Here is an 18,561-nt window from a genome sequence, read left to right as displayed (position 1 = left end):
ATCTAAGAAAACAAAACCCAAATATGGTTTTTGCCTATTGGTCCTCTACTTTCATAAAATTCTTGACAGAAGTTGTTTGCACGCGATTGGCTCAAAAATGTTGCACAGTGTTATGTTCGAACATGGGCAATATTGGTCCAGCACTTCGGGTACCTCCCACCAAAAGTTCAATTTTTCTGTAAAATGGTGTGAACGACAACTCTCAAACTTTGCACATCGTATTATTCCCTCCAAATATAGATCAGGTTCGAATATGAAATATATCGGTCCACTCATTCGGGTACCTCCCACTCAAAATTCCGAAAAAGTGAAGTTAAAGATCTATTCGAAATTTTGTTCACCATTTAGTTCTTAAGGTCCCCTTTACGATGTTACATGTTTCAGGGGCAAGTCCATACTTCTTGAGATAATGGCTAAACTCTCCAAGAAACCCTGACGGCACCAACTAAAATGGCGAATCCACAAGTTAACTTTCGCAGGGAGCTTCTGATTGGTCCAAACTTTACACATCGTCTTATTTCATTTCATCCATTCATGTATCAGGTTGGAATATGGAGTATATTTGAAATTTTTTGCAGAAGGTTGTTTTCACGGTCCCTATTACAATTTTTTTCAAAAGTAGTATTTGGTATAGCCTCTCATTACGGTACCTACAGATGAAGCAAACTCGTGATACAAAGACAATATATTTTATATACGGTATAATTGTTGTGTTTACTTGTCTTTTTAGTCAGAGGTTGATGATATACATATCTCCGTCAGCACAACTGACTGATACTTTCTTACTTGTTTACAGTACTTTCGGAAAAATGATTCACAAAATCATTTCGCGAAAGACTAGAAAAAATCTTTTTCTGTGTTAGATGCGAAACATCATAGGGATTTTAAATCATTACAAAATTTAAATCATATATTCATTCGGTATGGGATACATACGCTAATATTAAGAAAAATTTGGATGTTATTTTTTGATGACCTGAAGTGTATGTAAGAGCCTTTTATACTGTGTTTCTATTAGATAACCACATTATATATTTGTCGGAAGTCCTATTATGTGTTAACATAGACCAGAAGAATCATAAAGATGTTGCCATATTTCCCTACAATATCGTTAAAATATACCAAAAATTATCAAATTTTTTTGCCACTCAAAATGGTTTGGCGGCATGGGCAAAATTGATCAAAATTACTATGGTTGTGGTTTTTAGATAATTTGTTTAATTCATAAAGTGGAACATTTCTGTAGAAACTCTTGGTCTTGGTTCGATATTCTACATAAAAAAATTTATATATATATCGCCGAAACCGTCTAACCCACATATTCAAAAAAATCCAACTGATTACATTAACTGGAACCGTTTGAAATAAATACCAAAAAACTCCATATTACATTGCTTTAGGAGGTAGTATAACCTATTGTTATACAAAATAATGAGTCGTTTTTTAGTATTTATTTCTAAAGGTTGCGGTTAGATCAATATAGTCAGTTTGATTTTTTGAACATATGGGTTAGGCCGTTTTGGCGCTGAGCGCCTCAATTGAAAACATTACACGCTAAAATTAGATTCGATTGTAGAGATCTAATATACTTCCCATTGACGATCACTAAGTAGTGTGAGTTTGAAAAGGTCTCCAGGACCACTAAGTGAAGGGTTAAATGGTGTGGTGCATCCTCGCCCATGTATAACAATGTTGTTGTGTCGGCGAGTTCCAAATTCAAGAATTTTTATAAACTACATTCTTCTGTTCTTTCCTCAATTACAACATAAGAAATATCGGCTTCGGTGCTTTGTGTAACCTGCGACATTCAAAATTTCCAATATTAATTGCTCACTAATGACTGCATGAATTTTTATCAGGGTCGAAAAATGTCAGAGTTGTGTAGCGATATTATTGTAATAATAATCAGCTGTTCGAAGAATGAGAGCTGTGTCGTATCAGGACATCTGTCTCAAACATTTTAATCATAATGTTATCCTTGAATCATCTCCCAGCCGTCTGCTTGTATGAACCGTCATTTACCACCATTTTAGTGCATGTATGTATGTATGTATGTACATATGTGTATCACAATAACTGTAGAATATATTCTATTGACTGTCAGTGAATGAGAACGTACAAACAAAGGCTATTCAAAACAACAACCATCGGGATGGAAATTGATATCAGACAATTTGTTTTGGCAGGAACGGGAGGCTCGCATTCTCACAACGTAGAAATAGAAAGACGATATGTCATTCGAAAATTAGAAGAAGTTGTACTACTGCTCCATGGTGAGTGACGGTAGGGAGAATACAATATTGTGACAAGGATTTATTAGCACACCGCTCATTGGGACTCCCCCCGCTGGTATTTTCATTAAACATAGGTAGAATTCTCCGACATTAGGACAATACGGGAGATCGAAATGTATCTGTTTTCAGTACTATGTATGGCATGTCATAAACATGGTGTGTTCTCGCTTACGACTCTCCCAATCCGTAACAAGTCCTTTACAAGGGGTTGCACATTTTAAACTTATTCAATGTGTACAATTTGCTCTGCTCGATTTGATTTGATGGTAATGTTGTTGGGCGAATTCTTTAAATGGGAAACAACGTCATAAATATTAAAAGGGACTAACTAACAGCAGGAAGCGTTCTTTCATTTCCTCTTCTCAATGTGCCACCTAATATATTTGTTCATTAATCGAACAAATCACAGAAAAAGCGAGAGATTGGCGATGCAGAAGTAACTACTAATACATTAACTTAATGTCACCAGGAAACTATCACATACCATTAACAACACAAGACTGCAATATAGACTTCTTTCAGAACTGACATAATGTAATGTATTTTTCAATTTTTATTTAATTTTAAAAGGCTTTACAAGTTTCTTGTACTGACCACACATGTGATAATCTAGTGAGATTTCAAGACCACATATTTTAGATATATCCAAATGCGTTATTATTCCTCTTACAACACCCAAAACCATTCAACACATCAATTCAAATTTATCTTTTCTTTTTGCAGAACTAGGAAAGTACAACATCCGGTCGACGGTGAGCCGTGGCGCAAAACGTAAGTAACTACCCCTTCCTAAAATACCAATTAAGTTTTAATTTATTTACATTCGAAGAAACCACCGAACGAAGAATGATCTTTTTCATTAGCGATGAAATTTTAAAATGTATGGGAATGACTTATGCGTAAAATATATGACTAAAGGAGATAGTACGCTTCTAAAAATAAACTTGTTGAAAGAAAAAAGCAAGATTTGTTTGGCATTACACCTGATTATTTAAAGAATCCTCGCCAATGCAGGTTATACGGGTGTATCCTTAATCAGGAGGGATATACTTTTACTGAAAGTACTTCGTTTTCAATATAGAGTGTATATGCATCGATATTCTATTACAATCTTTCTGTATTCCCAAGTTTTAAAAGGGCGTTCTATTCAAATGAGCCACATTTTTTACTTTATTTGGTTTTCCTTGCATAATTCTTATACAAATTGGATTTGAATGCAAATGAATGACTATGTTTACTCCAAACAAATGAAGCAAATTATAATAAAACTTAAAATTGTCATATTTTGTATAATTCGTAAAAAATGGAGGTTGCAAAAAATTTTGCAGGGGGGTTCTATTCAAGTGAGCGGCAGTGTATATATTTTGTTTCATGAATATTATTCTTAAATATTCTCTATCCAATAAATTAATGCACTTGTTTCTGCCATATCTGTTATAAATAACGATTTTACTCATATTTGAAGGTTGTTCGAATGGGAGTTTTGCATATAGTACGTTTCCGATCTATAATACACGCGTATACAAGGAACATAAGCTTCGACGCATAATTAGAGCAACATATATTTCTTTTGTAGTATATGATCGAGAAATCATAAATCGGTATGTTTGGTCGACGAAATAGCCATTTTGGACCACTGTTTGTAACCCACGTTCTTGCACTTAGTACTCCCCTTCGACATGGGATCGCGCCATATTGTCCCAGCTGCTTAATGTGGGAGATTTATTTCTCTTAAATCTTCTCCAGAATTTGGCGTAAGGTCAACATCTGGCCACTTCTGGATTTACCAGGTCTGAACACGCATTGATATCCATCGCACTGGTTAAAATTTTATAAGCGATGGGTAAGACGTATGCACCTGTAAAAATACGATACCTTGTTGGAAGACTCCGGACACCATTTTTGTTCTTTTCGTCGTTTGGAATGCCTGTGCTGTAGAAAAATGTAAAAATAACGATATTGTTATTACAAATTTTGTATGAATAAAAGGATGGAAGAACATTCGAAATGCAATTTACTCCCGAATTTTGGACGAAAATAGCTACCAGCAGTCCTTCTGCTACAATATTCGAGGTTTTATATGAAAATAAATGTTGCCATCGTTTGGAAATGCAACGAAACTTAATCCGGGCTAAGGTAAAAATCGCAAGTCCCGTTTTATATTTGGCACAAACTGTGTTGAAGTTTTAGAATACGGTTTCAAAAATCATTTTATGTCGAAAACTTTGAGAAATTATGAGTAACAATTAAACTATGCAAGACTTCGTACTGCCTGCGTACGACTGGAATTCTACGCTTACTATGAACAAGGTTATGACTTACAACATTTCAAAAATAATGGTTTTTACTTCTAGAAAATGCTATTTCTTTAACGGACGGTCCAAAACTAATATATAAGTTTCAAAGGAATGAAGTAAGTTGGCCAGGAATGAACGTGGAGTAACCTATTGAAGAAATGCATTAATTTCGAGGAAATTGTGCAGTAATTTCCGATATGTCGTGACATTACACGATTTTTAACTGTATTCTAAAATTACAATATATTTTAGACCAAATATATAACGAAACTTGCGATTTTTACGACGTAGATACCAAAAATGTCTACGTTACCTTAGACCGGATTACGTTTCGTCGCTGGCAACATTTATTTTCATATGAGAACTCGAATATTGCTGCAGAAGGGTGCTAGTAATTATTTTCGTCCAAAATTCGGGAATAAATGGTCATTGTTAATCATATTTTTCCTAAGTATTTCGAATGTGGGTCCGACTTTTTATTCGTGCAATTTTTTTCAATAAAAATATTGTAATTTCTACATTTTTCTACAGAACAGGCCTTCTAAAAGACGAAAAGAACAAAAATTACCGGTATTTCGCTTAAAAAATAATTATATACCACAAATAATTATATACAAAAAAAAAAAATATAGTGCTTCTAGGTGTACGAATACGAACTTTGCCGCCCACACAGGCGCCATCTATACCTAAATGACGGAATAAATTAAAAATTTGTTTTTATATTTTTAAATCTTTCTTCGTTATGATTATTCCCGTCAATTGTTTTTATTTGCATATGAAATATGACATTAATAACGATTTAATTCATTTTTGAGGTGTCAGGGTGAAATTATGAGTCAATCTATTCATTTCCGTCCGTCTGTTGGGATCCGTCTAGTATTCAGACAACTTTTGAGAGGACAATAACATTTAGCACACATAGACGTCTCTTTTGTTTGCCGGCATGTCAAGTTTGAAGATGGGCTATATCGTCCCACATTTTAAAATAACCCCCATATAACGGTTTTCCCGATTTCAGGTATTTTGAATTTTGTTTCTTACCAAATTAGCTATAATTTGGCATTTGACCAATGGGAGCCCTTAATGCCAAGTTAAGGCTAATTCGGTCTGAAAATGTAGCTAAAACTACAAAAAACCTGAAATTGAGCCGTACCGTTATATGGGTACAATTCCAAAACTTGGATAGAGCCCATCTTCGAACATGTCCTGTCTGCAATTAAAAGATACATACATACGAGTATTATCTCAATCTGTTTAGAAACTAGAGTGATTACCACGGATGGATGGACATGTAAAAGATCGACTCGTTATAGGGTCGACATTAGTGACATACGAAAAAACAAACTTAATATACCTTATATGGTGCTATGGTGTAGGTGATAAAAATATATTTAGTCATGGATTTTTTGTGCAAATTTACTTTTAATTGTACAATTTTAATTAAGTATTTAATCTCTCATATAAAAAGAGGACATTTCGTCGCCATGTCGCTTAGTCAAAAATAAAAAACGGTCACATAATTCGGTGGTTGTGTTGGTTCGAATCTTCGGCTTTCGTTTTTCACTTGCACAAAATCTTCGATCATTAAGCTCAACTCCAACAAGAAAAATTATTTAAGATTCGCCACGTTTGGCAAAAGATCGCCATATCTGACAACACTGATGCTGTTCCATGTTGTTTCATTCACGAACGAAACAAAATTAATCGTTTTCAAACGTTTGCTGTGCGAAATGATCAATGCCACAGTCATACACACACACACATTTGATTGTTTAACAACACAATAAGTCCCGGTCCACACTAGCGTGAATTTCATTAAATTAGGCGTTGAGAACCTTTCGCTTTTCGTTTTGTTCACACTCACGAAAGTAAACAAAACGAACTAAACACCGAGTTCGGTCAACTTGAGCTATCTCTTATGTTACACGCTAAAACTTTCATACGAAACTTTCCCATTATTTTGGCGTTCATAGATCGAGTTCCATACAAAAGTAATTTTATGAAATTACTGTAATGGGGAACTCGACCTTAGAACGCCAAAATAATGGGAAAGTTTCGTATGAAAGTTTCAGCGTGTAACATAAGAGTATGTTTCGTTTTGTTCCTACGAAAAATACGAAACGATTTCAAACGCTTATTTAGAAAGCAAACCAAACTGCCAGAAGTCGGACCGGAATCGGCCCGAAACTCTGCTCCTTCCGGTTTCGGATCTAAAATAGCACCGAAATCTGTACGATAGTTATATGGAGTAGTTGACAAGTTTTCGGACCTAGACTTCGGAAGGAAATCGATTGTTTGTTCCGGCATTTCGTTCCGTAATCGGAAACTTTCGAAGTTAATTTTTTTTCTTTCTTGTCGTATGAAAATATAAAAAATGTTTTTTCGCCGACGGTTTTTTTCTCTACACACAAACCAAGCAAGAAAATTAACCCATCATGGTGTAAAAAGTATGGTGTTTGCATGAATTACAAAACCTAAACAATTTACAATAACAAAATTGTTTTATGAAAACCAAATTGTCATTGACAACATTTGAATACTAGGGTCTTTCAAAAATAGTTCAGTAAAATTTATAGGAAATTAATGGAAATATGGCAAGATTTAAAATTTCGTCTTAATTGGCTTCGAATTTACTCTATACATAATGCGATACTTGCTTTACTTAATTTTTATGCTACATTGAAATATTCTGGGTAGATCCAAATAAATTCTGACAATTTAGTTTATAAAAAAAATCGAAATATTGGTACAATAAAAATTAAATAAAAAACAAACCCACTGTTTTTTAATCATTCTGACCTAAAGCCAAACAAAAAGCAAAAGTTTAAACAGTCCAAAGGTCAACTATAACAAGTAAAAAAGTATCAGTCGACTTTGCCGACAGAGATATACCCTCAGCCTGTCCAAATTGAAGCACTTTTTTCACAAAACACGTATGTATTTAGGAGGTTTCAAAATTTTGGTCGTATCAACCGAAAAAATTTTGATTAGGATTAAAGTTCAAAAATTTTGCGGAAAAGATACTTAAAGGAATGGACCGACATAGATGGTCTATGTGGTGCCATAGGGGGTTTTTACACCCTTCGGGCTGTTTTCTCAAGAAGTATGGACTTGCCCCTGAAACAACTTTTTCCATCGTAATTGAGGCAGCGAATGCAAGTTGCTTCAACAAAAATCAAAGTGATTCAATAGCAGGTCTTAAAGTTAACTTATCCAAAATTTTGTGTGGGAGGTACGGGATGGAGTGGACAAATATAGTCCATATTCGAACCTGATCTATATATGGTAGATATTATGAGAATGTTTAAAGTATGGACCAAATCGGTCACTCCCATCAAGAGTTATCGTGCCCACAATTTGTCCGAATATTTTTGAACTTTTGTGGGGTAGGTACCTGAAGAAGTGGACCGATATGGTATCGAGAATTATCTTGCGCTTCCACCCATAAACATGGTGTCATAGGGTTTGTTTTTCAACTTTCATGCTATTTTTTCAGGAAGTATGGACTTGCCCCTGAGGAAACTTGTACCTTCGTATAGGGGACAGTGAATACAAGATTTTACAACAAAAACCAAGGCGATTCGAGAGCAGGTCCTAAACTGAACTTTTCCGAAATTTTGTGTGGGAGGTACTCAAAGGAGTTTACCAATTGAGTCCATATTGGAACCTCATCTAAGTCTGGTAGAAATTTCATAATGTGCAAAGTATGGACCAAATCGGTTACTCCCTTCAAGAGTTATCGTACGCACAAATTTTCCGAACATTTTCGAACTTTTGTGGGGGAGGTACCGGAAGGAGTGGACCGATATAATCCATCTTTGAACTTGAACTAAGTTTGGAAAAAATATTACGAAAGCCAAATGTTGGACCGAATCGGCAGATCCGTTCGAGAGTTTTCTTGCGCTCCAACCACTACACATGGTGTCATAGGGTTTTTTGTAACTTTCAGGCTATTTTCTCAGGAAGTTTGGACTTGCCCCTAATGAAACTTACAGCGTCGTATAGAGGAGAGGGAATACAACTTGCGTAAACAAAAATCAAAGCGATTCGAGACCAGGTCCTAAACTGAACTTTTCCGAAACTTTGTGAGAGAGGTACCCGAAGGAGTGGACCGATTGAGTCCATATTGGAACCTCATCTAAGTTTGGTAGAAATTACACGATGTGCAAAGTATGGACCAAATCGGTTATTCCCTACAAGAGTTATCGTGAGCACAAGTTTTGCGACAATTTTTGAAAATTTGTGAGGGAGGTACCTGAAGGATTGGACCTATATGGCCCATCTTCGAACTTAAGTCGAATCTGGACAAAATATTTCGATACCCAAAATTTGAACCGAATCGATTGATCCGTTCTAGAGTTATCGTGCGCACCAGCCAGCCAGACAGACAGACAGACGGACGGACATTGCTAGATCTACTCAAAATTATCTGAAACGGATATCGTACAAACATACTTGGGGTCTAAAACCATTATTTCGATGAGGCACATTTTTGGTAGTATCAAAGTGTAAATACCCTCTTTAGCCTAAAGGCTGAGGGTATAAAAATAAAAATAAAATAAAAGAAATGAAAAACCAACTGATTGTCACTTACACCTGTTGTTACATTACTAGTAGCTCTGAAGACATGAAGAGTGACATAACGGTATTTTTGACAAAGGAGTACACAAAAAATAATGGGAAATTTGTTAAGGTGGAATTAGACGTGACATAGCCATAACGCCATAACCATAGAAAACCAAAGCCCAATTGGTTTCTTATGGTTATGGCATTATGTTATGTTATCACTAATCGAGTACATTGATTTCCATAGGTTTGGTTTAATCAGCTGATTGATATGGCATTATGGTTATGTCACGTCTAATTCTACCTTTAGTGGGTGGAGTTGAGCATTATGTATCGTTTTTTAATAAAAAGTGAAAATGTAAACATTTTAAGTTACTACCCTTTTGTTGATTTGTTTTAGGCCCATTGCCTATGCACTTTAGTGCATAATAACAGCCACATCACTATGAAGAAGAGTGTTCATATTCTCACATACCACATTATTTATCCTGTTATTTCTTTAAATTTATTTTGATTTCCATCCATGCATCTATTTGCAAGCGTTTACTAAATTAGATAACGTAGAAACAGTACTTGAAATTTTCAGAGATGATAGATCTTCAATGGACAATGGTCCCCTTTCTACCCAACGTGCAACAAAGTCAAATGCTAGATTTTAAGTAGATGTGCAGGTGCATGTTGGGGAGGGACCTATCACAACCTTTTTAGATTATTCGTGGAGATCACATAAGTGTTAATTTTTAATATACACAGTTTGTTTATAAGCAATATGGCTAGATACAACAGCTGAAAATCTATGAACAAAATACTAAACTCCACCGCTACGAGCAATCAATTGAACATAAAAAAAATCATTTTGAAGCTTGACCGTGACTCTATTGACTAGCTGTGTACTTTACCTTCACTCTGTATGTCCGTCCATCCGCCCAATTGTGGATCGTCACTGTCATGTGGCTGATGCTTATTTTCAGAGTTTCATAATTAATAAAAATATTACCTCATTAAATGCTTTGTGTCATGCGTTGCTTGTTTACTTTAGCATTGGAGTTTGAACGGATGAATTGACGAATGACGAAGGTAGAATCGTACTTTTTGCATTGGAGCTGACATCACTAAAGGTACACGAAAAGCTACACTGCTACACACATGTCATTTAAAGCAAATGTTAAAATAAATACCCGCCCGCTTACAACCATTAATAAATGGCATGTAATATTTTCTAATTTGCTAAATGGCAAAAAGGCCAGTCTACCTAAACGTATAAAGAGCACCAGTCCAGAACTGAAATGTCATACGACCGAAGCATTTCTCGGCAAATGTGTCTTCCGATGCGCTGTTGATGGATATGATACGCAGCCGATTCCCATGAAACCGAATATCCCAAAGCATGGCCAGACTTTAAATAACACCACTTGTTCAAGTTTTTGCTCTTTTTAAGCCCTACGCCAGAATCATTAACACCATCAACTGGCGACTGTTAGAAACGCGATTCGAAACAGATGCAAGAAACTGCAAACAAGCATCGCCAGCTCATATTATTTACCCAACATCTTCTGTTTCATTGTTTCATTACGGTAAATAGATATTTTTTTTCGTCATTTTATTCTTAGAATTATTGCGTATGTTTGTTTTGTGGTGCCCAACAACTGTCTCAGTTACAAATAGCTGCAACTGCCATAAATGAATTACAATGTTATTCATCCCATAGCGTGGAGTAATTTCTCAATAACTTCCTACACACTCCATGGATTGAGGAGACCTTTCTAATATTTATTAGATTGGTCAATCTTTATGTTTCTTTTGGAATTCATTTCAGCCTTTGTATTCAGGAGAAATGGGCAAAAATCGTTCGAAGTCACTTTGTTACGTTGCACTATAGGCAGTGTTGCCGAATTTGACGATTTATCGTCATTTTGACGATTTGTTGGTATCGATTTGTTTTTATCGATTTCTCACTGCCCAACAACAATGTACCGACGGCCATACTACCAAGCATGGCGGAATAACAAGGTGTTAAATCGATAACAATAATCGGGCCATTTACCACTCCAAACGTCAACATTTGTTCGCAAATTTTGACGTTTGGTCTGGTAAATGGTCTGATTATTGTTATCGATGTAACACCTTATTATTCCACCATGCTACCAAGCAAGCTATATTTGAGCAAGCTGTCATTAAAAACTGGCAATATGTACTCGTACCCAGCTTTACCTTGCTGCATTACTGCAAACTCGATAACTGAAAGGAGATTGGGTTATATTTATTGTTGTGGGTTGCATATCGATTTCCGTTCATTTTCTTAGCCATAGGAAAAACTCTATTGCTTTTGGTGAAAATCGGTTCAGATTTGGATATATGTAGCTCCCATTTTACTTATTTGGTGCATCAATCACGCTATGTATGCCCAATATTGATAAAATTTGAAATGTGTGACGGAATTTGGACTAGAAATATTTGTTTCGAAAACGGTTTAGATTTCGATATAGCTCCATATATGTTCGTCCGATTTCATGTATTTGGCGAACCAAACACAAAATTGGAATGACATTTTGATGAAATTTGGAAAATGTGACGTAATTTGGTCTAAAAACAATACCGTAAAATTATATTGAATGGTGGTGACGCAGGGTATCATAAAGTCGGCCCCGGCTGCCTTTCTTGCTTCCCTTAGTGGTTTTAATATACAGTAGAAATCGCTTTGCACTACAGTCGAACTTCTCTATAACGAACTTCCTTATAACGATTTTTTTCTATAACGAATAATATAACGTTTTTTTGGCAACCCTTTTTATTGATTATAGGTCTGTCTGGTTACTTTCCCAGCAAGAATTGTCCAGCAACAACTTTCTCTGAGAGTAAGAAGTTTTTATACAATGGTGAACAAAACAGTACTCTAGCGTCAATTTCATTTCGTTTGTTTGTTTATTCTTTTGCACTCAGTCGTTGGTTTGCATACAAGCACGGACGTACGAACTGTTTTCTTTATGTTTTAATTAAACAGTGTTTGTACATTAGAATTAACACTTGTAATTTATTGTTTGTTATTTAAAATGACTTCTTTAATCTGACCATATCAAACAAATAAAGAAAATCTATTAAAAATAAAATTTTTAAATTTTTTGTGCTCAGTTCGCCATATTATCTTGAAAGCGGTTCAGATTTGGATGTAGCTCCCAAATATATTTTCGGCCGATTGTACAGAAATTTTGATTAAATTCGGAAGATGTGTCGGAATTTGATCTAGAAACAACGGGCCAGAAACGCAGACCCGGTTAACCCACTTAAAGTCACTGGTCGTTTAAACGCCACCAAAAATGGTTGCAAAAATTGACGTAAAACTTGGATATTTTCGTATATTTTTGTGTGTGTGTTTTTTTTTTCATTTTGTTATCTGTTATCTGTTGTTCTACGTCTATAAGATTACATTTGTCCTATACATTTCCCCGCATTTGTTCTAAAACGCAAGCAATTCAAAAAATCGACTTTTTTGTCATTTTCGACTTTTGATGAAAACTTTAAATATACCATAAAAATTATCCAAAAATGATACATTCATACATTGTTGGGAATATAATAAGAGTATTTTCTCAATCAAAAACCAAGGGATTGTCATGTAAGAATACGCCTATATAACCCTTCCAAGTTTTCGGTACTTTTAAAAGGAAGCCCGATTGCAGGAAAACTATTAGTTTTAGAAAAAGTTATTTTTTAAGAAATGCTTAAAAAGTCTCAAAAATACAATATTCATACAAAAGTTTTAAGTTTTCTCGCAAAAAAATTCTCTGCGCTAAGTGGGTTAAGCTTGTTAATTTTGGAATATATTGAATTAAGAGAAAATGTAAATATTTGAATATAATTAAAGATGACGTATGTCTCACGTCGCACAGTGGGAAAAATGCAGATCTAACGTGCAGAAAAAAAAGTCGATGTTTTATTCTATGTATATCCATAATTATGATAATAGCCTTAAATTAATATTTTTACTTCATTTATTGATATATTTGGGCAATATATATATAATAACAATTGTTCCACAAACTTCCCATACGGGACAAGGGAGACTTTTCTCATATCAATGAGTGCACCCCGATTCATATTAGCTCAATGATATGGAACCTACTGTTTATCGCCGAATCTGAACGGCGTCTCTTAAGACACCACTTTGTAGATAAGTTTTACATGGCTGAAATACTCAGGAAATGTCGCCCACATTTCTGAGGGGTATTTTGCCACCGTTGAAAATGTTTATGTTGAATCGGGAATCGGACCCGCGACCTTCAGCGTGCAAGGCGGATATGAATACCTTGCACCACGGTGGAACCCCAATTTGGGCAATATGTATTTATTATATATTTTTGGTATAACTCCCATAGAATTGATAATATTGATGATTTTAGCAGAATTATCTAACTGAAATGGCTGAAATTTGGCATTTAGTCTTCGTAGGTGGTATAAAATATTCCGACAGAGAATTGTGGGTTTAGGTCCACTTTTTGATATAGCCCCCATAGGACAGTACCGCCCGATTTTAGTAATTTTGAAGATTTTAGCCACATTATCCAACTGAAATGACTGAAATTTGATATTTAGTTTTTGTTGGTGGTATAAGAATTGTCGGAATAGCCCCCATAGAACGGTACCGCCCGATTTTAGTAATTTTGAAGATTTTAGCCACATTATCTAACTGAAATGGCTGAAATTTGATATTTAGTTTTCGTTGGTGGTATAAAATATTCCGACAGAGAATTGTCGGTACAGGTCCACTTTTTGATATAGCCTCCATAGAACGGCACCACCTGATTTTCGGTATTTTTAAAATGTTACCCATATAATCCATTCCAAACGGCTAAAATCTGATTTGAGTATATATGGGTGGATATTACGAAAAGACTGGTTTCTGTGTCCCCAGGCATTTAGGGTTAAAAATATTGAAAACAATTTAATTTTTAGAAACGGAATAAGTAAAACAAAATGTTCTTTAACGAGGTCCGAAAATCAAAATAAAATATTTTACATATTTATATGCAAATAATTGGTCGGAAGGCGCGAAACGTCATTACCGTGCCGTGTCCCCAATCGTTTTGTTTGTTTTTTGTGCATGTTCCCGAAAATTTGTCATTCCCATGCGGAGCATTTTTTTCCGTTATTTATGTTATAATTTCCAAATTAATGGTATGTGTATGTTAATCTTTTTAATCTGCATTATATTATTTTAAATTTTATAAAAAAAATAAGATTTGCACATTTAAATCCAAGAATACTCACGTTTCCATCATTGCAGTGTCGTCATTACCGTGCATAATTTCCAACTACGGTAATGACAAAAATAAAAAAAATGGCCCATCGCTAATTAATCCATAAAATTGCCTTATAAAACAGATTTAAAATTTAAAATTAAAAAAATAAAAATAAATATATGTTACAGTGTTTGATTTATAAATGCACTAGAAACTGGAGAATAATTTTTCGTTTAGCCTCATTAAGCATATTCTTCATGAAGGGATCTCTCAAATAAAACGCTTGCCATTTAAGTTTGTCACAATCAAATGCCAAGTTACAGTTCGGGCTAAAAATAAGGATAAAATCATCAAAATACCTGAAATCGGGTAGTACCGCTATATGGGGGCTATAGGAAAAAAATGGACCCATTTTGGTTTTGATTTCATATTCATGTATGGTCATCCAAATCTGCAATGTGTGCAAAGTTTTAGTTCGATTGGTCAACTGTAACTGTTTTAAAAATTATATTTGAACTAAACAGACGGACAACAAAGCAAGTTAACGCAGATAAAGCCACTGGTCGTTTAAACGCCACAAAAATGGTTTCAAAAATTGACGTAAAACTCTGGTTTTTCGAATATGTTTTTTTCTTTTTCATTTTGTTATAGTATTTTCTGTTATCTGTCATTTCACGCTTATAAAGGTTTATTTGACCAATGCAAAATTTAAATATGCGATAAATTACCTTATATGTGCCTATATTCGTGGCACTTTAAAAAGAAGGCCCGTTTGCAGGAAAGCTACACATTTTAGAGAAAAAGTTTTTTTTTTTTTTAAATGCTTAAAAAGTCTCAAAAATATAATTTTTAGAACAAATTTAATGTTTCTCGCAAAAAAATCTTGGCGCTAAGTGGGTTAAAAAAACATTGTAGAAAACTACTCGGGTTTTAATAAAACTCATACAAAAACTCATTTATATCAAAAATGTTCATTTGTGTAAAAATGCTATAATTCATATGGGAAAAGGGTAAGAGAAAATGCACATTTTTACCGACGTATGTAGATCGTTTCGGCTCTAAACGATACCTTGAATTTGTGGACCAAACTAAAATTACAATACCAAAATTCATTAGTTGTTAATCTTTCCAATTTAATAATTCTGCTAATTGTCTTTTAACCATTCTTTACATGCAGGTTCTATCGTACAAAGTGACAACTTGTTTGCCTCAAATCCGTCCTGTATCTTTGTGGCCCATGTATACAAGCTATTCCTATAAAGCTATCTGAGATAACCAGCTAAACAAGGTGCTGCATAACAAAGCGAGATTTCAAACGACACATTTGTCATAATGGCGCGAACAAAGGTTATTTTGAAAATCCTATTTACGCTCTGCGTCTGGTCTTTTGTGATAATAGGCGTTTTCAAAATGCACGGTACCAACATTGTGCCGCAAGAGTATGTATCTGTGCCATTAAGTGGTCGCATACTGCTGCAGAAGGACGTTCTTAGATATGCCGAGACGACATCCACAACAACAGACAGATTCGATCCGTCTGAAATACTGATTGATAATAGGACCGGTAAGTAATTCACAGCTAAAATCGAAACTCATCCTTAAACATAAGTATGTATGTACAGTTGCGAAAACAATAATAGCACCACCTTGAAGAATTTGTTTGCCACTACAAAAACAATCATGATTGTTGTTGTTTCCACTAAAGATGTTGTTAGGTGCATATCCTAAGGTGTCCCCTGTTATAAAAAAGTAAAATGTATATTCACATTATTATAAATATTTGTTTTTGGCAGCTCTAATAAAAAAATATCAAAAAGAGGCGAAAAAAATAATAGCACCACTTACATTTTCTGACATACCACCTAAAAATAATAAAAAAGTTTTAAATTAAAATAGGTCATAAAAGGGCCTACAGTGCAGAGAAGCCCAAAATAATGAACAGCACCTCTGTTGATAGCAAAGTTTTACAGATAAGTTGGCATATTTGTTTGAAAATCTAAGAAAATGATTCATCACGCTATTAACTGTAAAGAAAATGCGTAAAGTAGTGGAATTAATTGATTCCTGACATAACATCAGGTCAAAATTTTCATCTGAAATGCAAAAAGGTAATATTTCAAAGGTCTTAGTAGGCTATAAAAGGACCATATTGTATCGGAAACAGTACAAGAAGTTCGCAAATATCTCAGAGAACATTATTTAAAAGCACACAGTTCCTGGAAACCCCATAATTTTAACGAATTACACGATACAGAGCCGAATAATAATCACAATGACATTTTACATTTGCCAGACCAACTGTGGGGCAATATTTTATGTAGTTGTGGCTCTAAATATTTATGTTTGGAGGAAAATAATTCATTTCTCAGTTACATGTTCTCAAAAAACTCTGAATAGAACCAAGAATATATAGCAAAAACCATTATGAAAGGATTGTTTATAGAGCTGATTTTGTCGTTAGAGACTAAGCCCTATACATGGCAAGAAAACTGTAATGAATTAACTTATTATCGATGAAATCCTAGAAAATATGACTCTATTTCATTTAGAAAATAAGATGCCACTAGTTTGGTCCTTCCAAAAGGATTTGAACAGTAATAAACTGGGTTATAAACTGGAATAAAGTCAAAGAAATTGTCTTTTGGAAGTTCCTTGGCCATTCTCTAAGGTTGTGCGTTGTCCCTGAACTATGACACATCAACAAAGTGTTAGCTAAGGTCAATAACGCAACTACAGCATCAAAACCAAAGATCAGAAAATCATTTTGGATAGTTATTTAGGGGTCCTTTAAGAATAATCCTGCGAAAAATACCAGAATCCGCTTGTTCGATACCAAGCCTATCCTGAGGCGTTACTATCGAATTCAACTGAACAATAAATCTATAGGCACTTGTTTCTCTTGATGTACTACTATTCTTGAGCAATAAAGTGAAAATATTTGTCCAATTTCTATCATTTTAAGAAAATTTTCAATGGTGGTGCTATTATTTTTTTGCCCTCTTTTTGGAGTTTTTGTTAAATTTGGTTAATTTTTTTAAAGAGTGTCGAAATTAATTGCGATTGTTGTTACTTTTATATTCCTTGGAGTCGTTTTTTTCTAAAATCGCATGAAACGGTGAGTCATAACCATTTTTTTAGGAGGTGGTGCTATTATTTTTTTCGCAACTGTATGTACATATGTACTTAGCAAATTGTTATCTTAGTATATCGTCACTATAAATGCCCGAAGACGTAACCGACATGAAAATCGAAATTCGTTTTTTGACGTAATCTGATACATAAAGCTAAAATGCATGCTCTGGCAAAATTTTAAGCTTCTACGTTCAAAAACAGCGATCCTATTCATGAAATAGCATTTCGGAAAAATGGGATAATATTGCAGATTTTGTTGTAATGGAGGATCTAAAAACTAAGCAATTCAGCGGTTTTGGTCTCACTACTTATTCCGCTTCGTATATGATCGATAATATCCCATATACTCGCCTTCATAAGATTAATATTCCGTAAAACAGTTTTTAATTTTATTAAGTTTTTTGCTTCTCCTGTAAAGTTTTGATTTTGTGGGTTACGTCTTCGGGCATTTATGGTGACGATATGTAGCTGCTTTTCGAACGTTTGTCAGGGGACGTATTTATTGTCGATTATGGCCGAATAAATGACATTTTTAAATTGAAAAATTGTATTTCGGATCAATTCTGCATAAATGATTATTTTCAAAGTTGATAAAATATTTGAATTTTAAACAAATCTTGTCATGGCACTTTATGTAATTTGGCCTGTTTTTGAGGCAAAAGTTAATAACGGTGCATTTAAGGGTTTTTTATACATTTTTAATGATTTATATGCAAAAGTGGACTAAAACAAAGAGTTATACAGTAGAATTCGGTCATAGCGAACTTCGGTTATAAGAAACCACGTTTATAACGAACAAAGTTTTTTGTTTCCGTAGAAGTTTCCTTAAGATTTACACACACATCCAACTTCTTAAAACAGCCACAATTATAACGAACAAAAAATTTTAGTAGAATTTCCTACAATGTGTTAGGATTTGCAGGTCTGCTTTTGATCACAAGTCGATCACAAGTCACTGTTTAAAATATTTTAATACATAATAGGCCTGTTCGATAACTTTGCAAGTAAAAAGTTCTTGCATGTACTTGCAACTAT

At 34.4% G+C, this 18,561-nt stretch overlaps 1 protein-coding gene across 6 annotated transcripts in view; it reads left to right on the top strand.

Annotated features, from left to right (window-relative positions):
- The window catches only part of LOC141398051 (uncharacterized), an 80,283-nt gene that overhangs the window by 47,538 nt on the left and 14,184 nt on the right, over positions 1 to 18,561 (top strand). For all 6 annotated transcript variants that reach the window (XM_073975171.1, XM_073975169.1, XM_073975173.1 and 3 more), the window contains 2 exons: positions 3,018 to 3,065; positions 15,572 to 15,958. In XM_073975171.1, coding sequence (XP_073831272.1) covers positions 15,727 to 15,958 — 232 coding nt within the window. In that variant the 5' untranslated portion in view covers positions 3,018 to 3,065; positions 15,572 to 15,726. The remainder of the gene's footprint in view (positions 1 to 3,017; positions 3,066 to 15,571; positions 15,959 to 18,561) is intronic.

Source organism: Musca autumnalis, unplaced genomic scaffold, assembly GCF_047663935.1.
Source record: "Musca autumnalis isolate F117 unplaced genomic scaffold, ASM4766393v1 scaffold_3, whole genome shotgun sequence".
Classification (NCBI taxonomy): domain Eukaryota; kingdom Metazoa; phylum Arthropoda; class Insecta; order Diptera; family Muscidae; genus Musca; species Musca autumnalis.
This window is presented reverse-complemented; position numbering and strand designations above follow the sequence as displayed.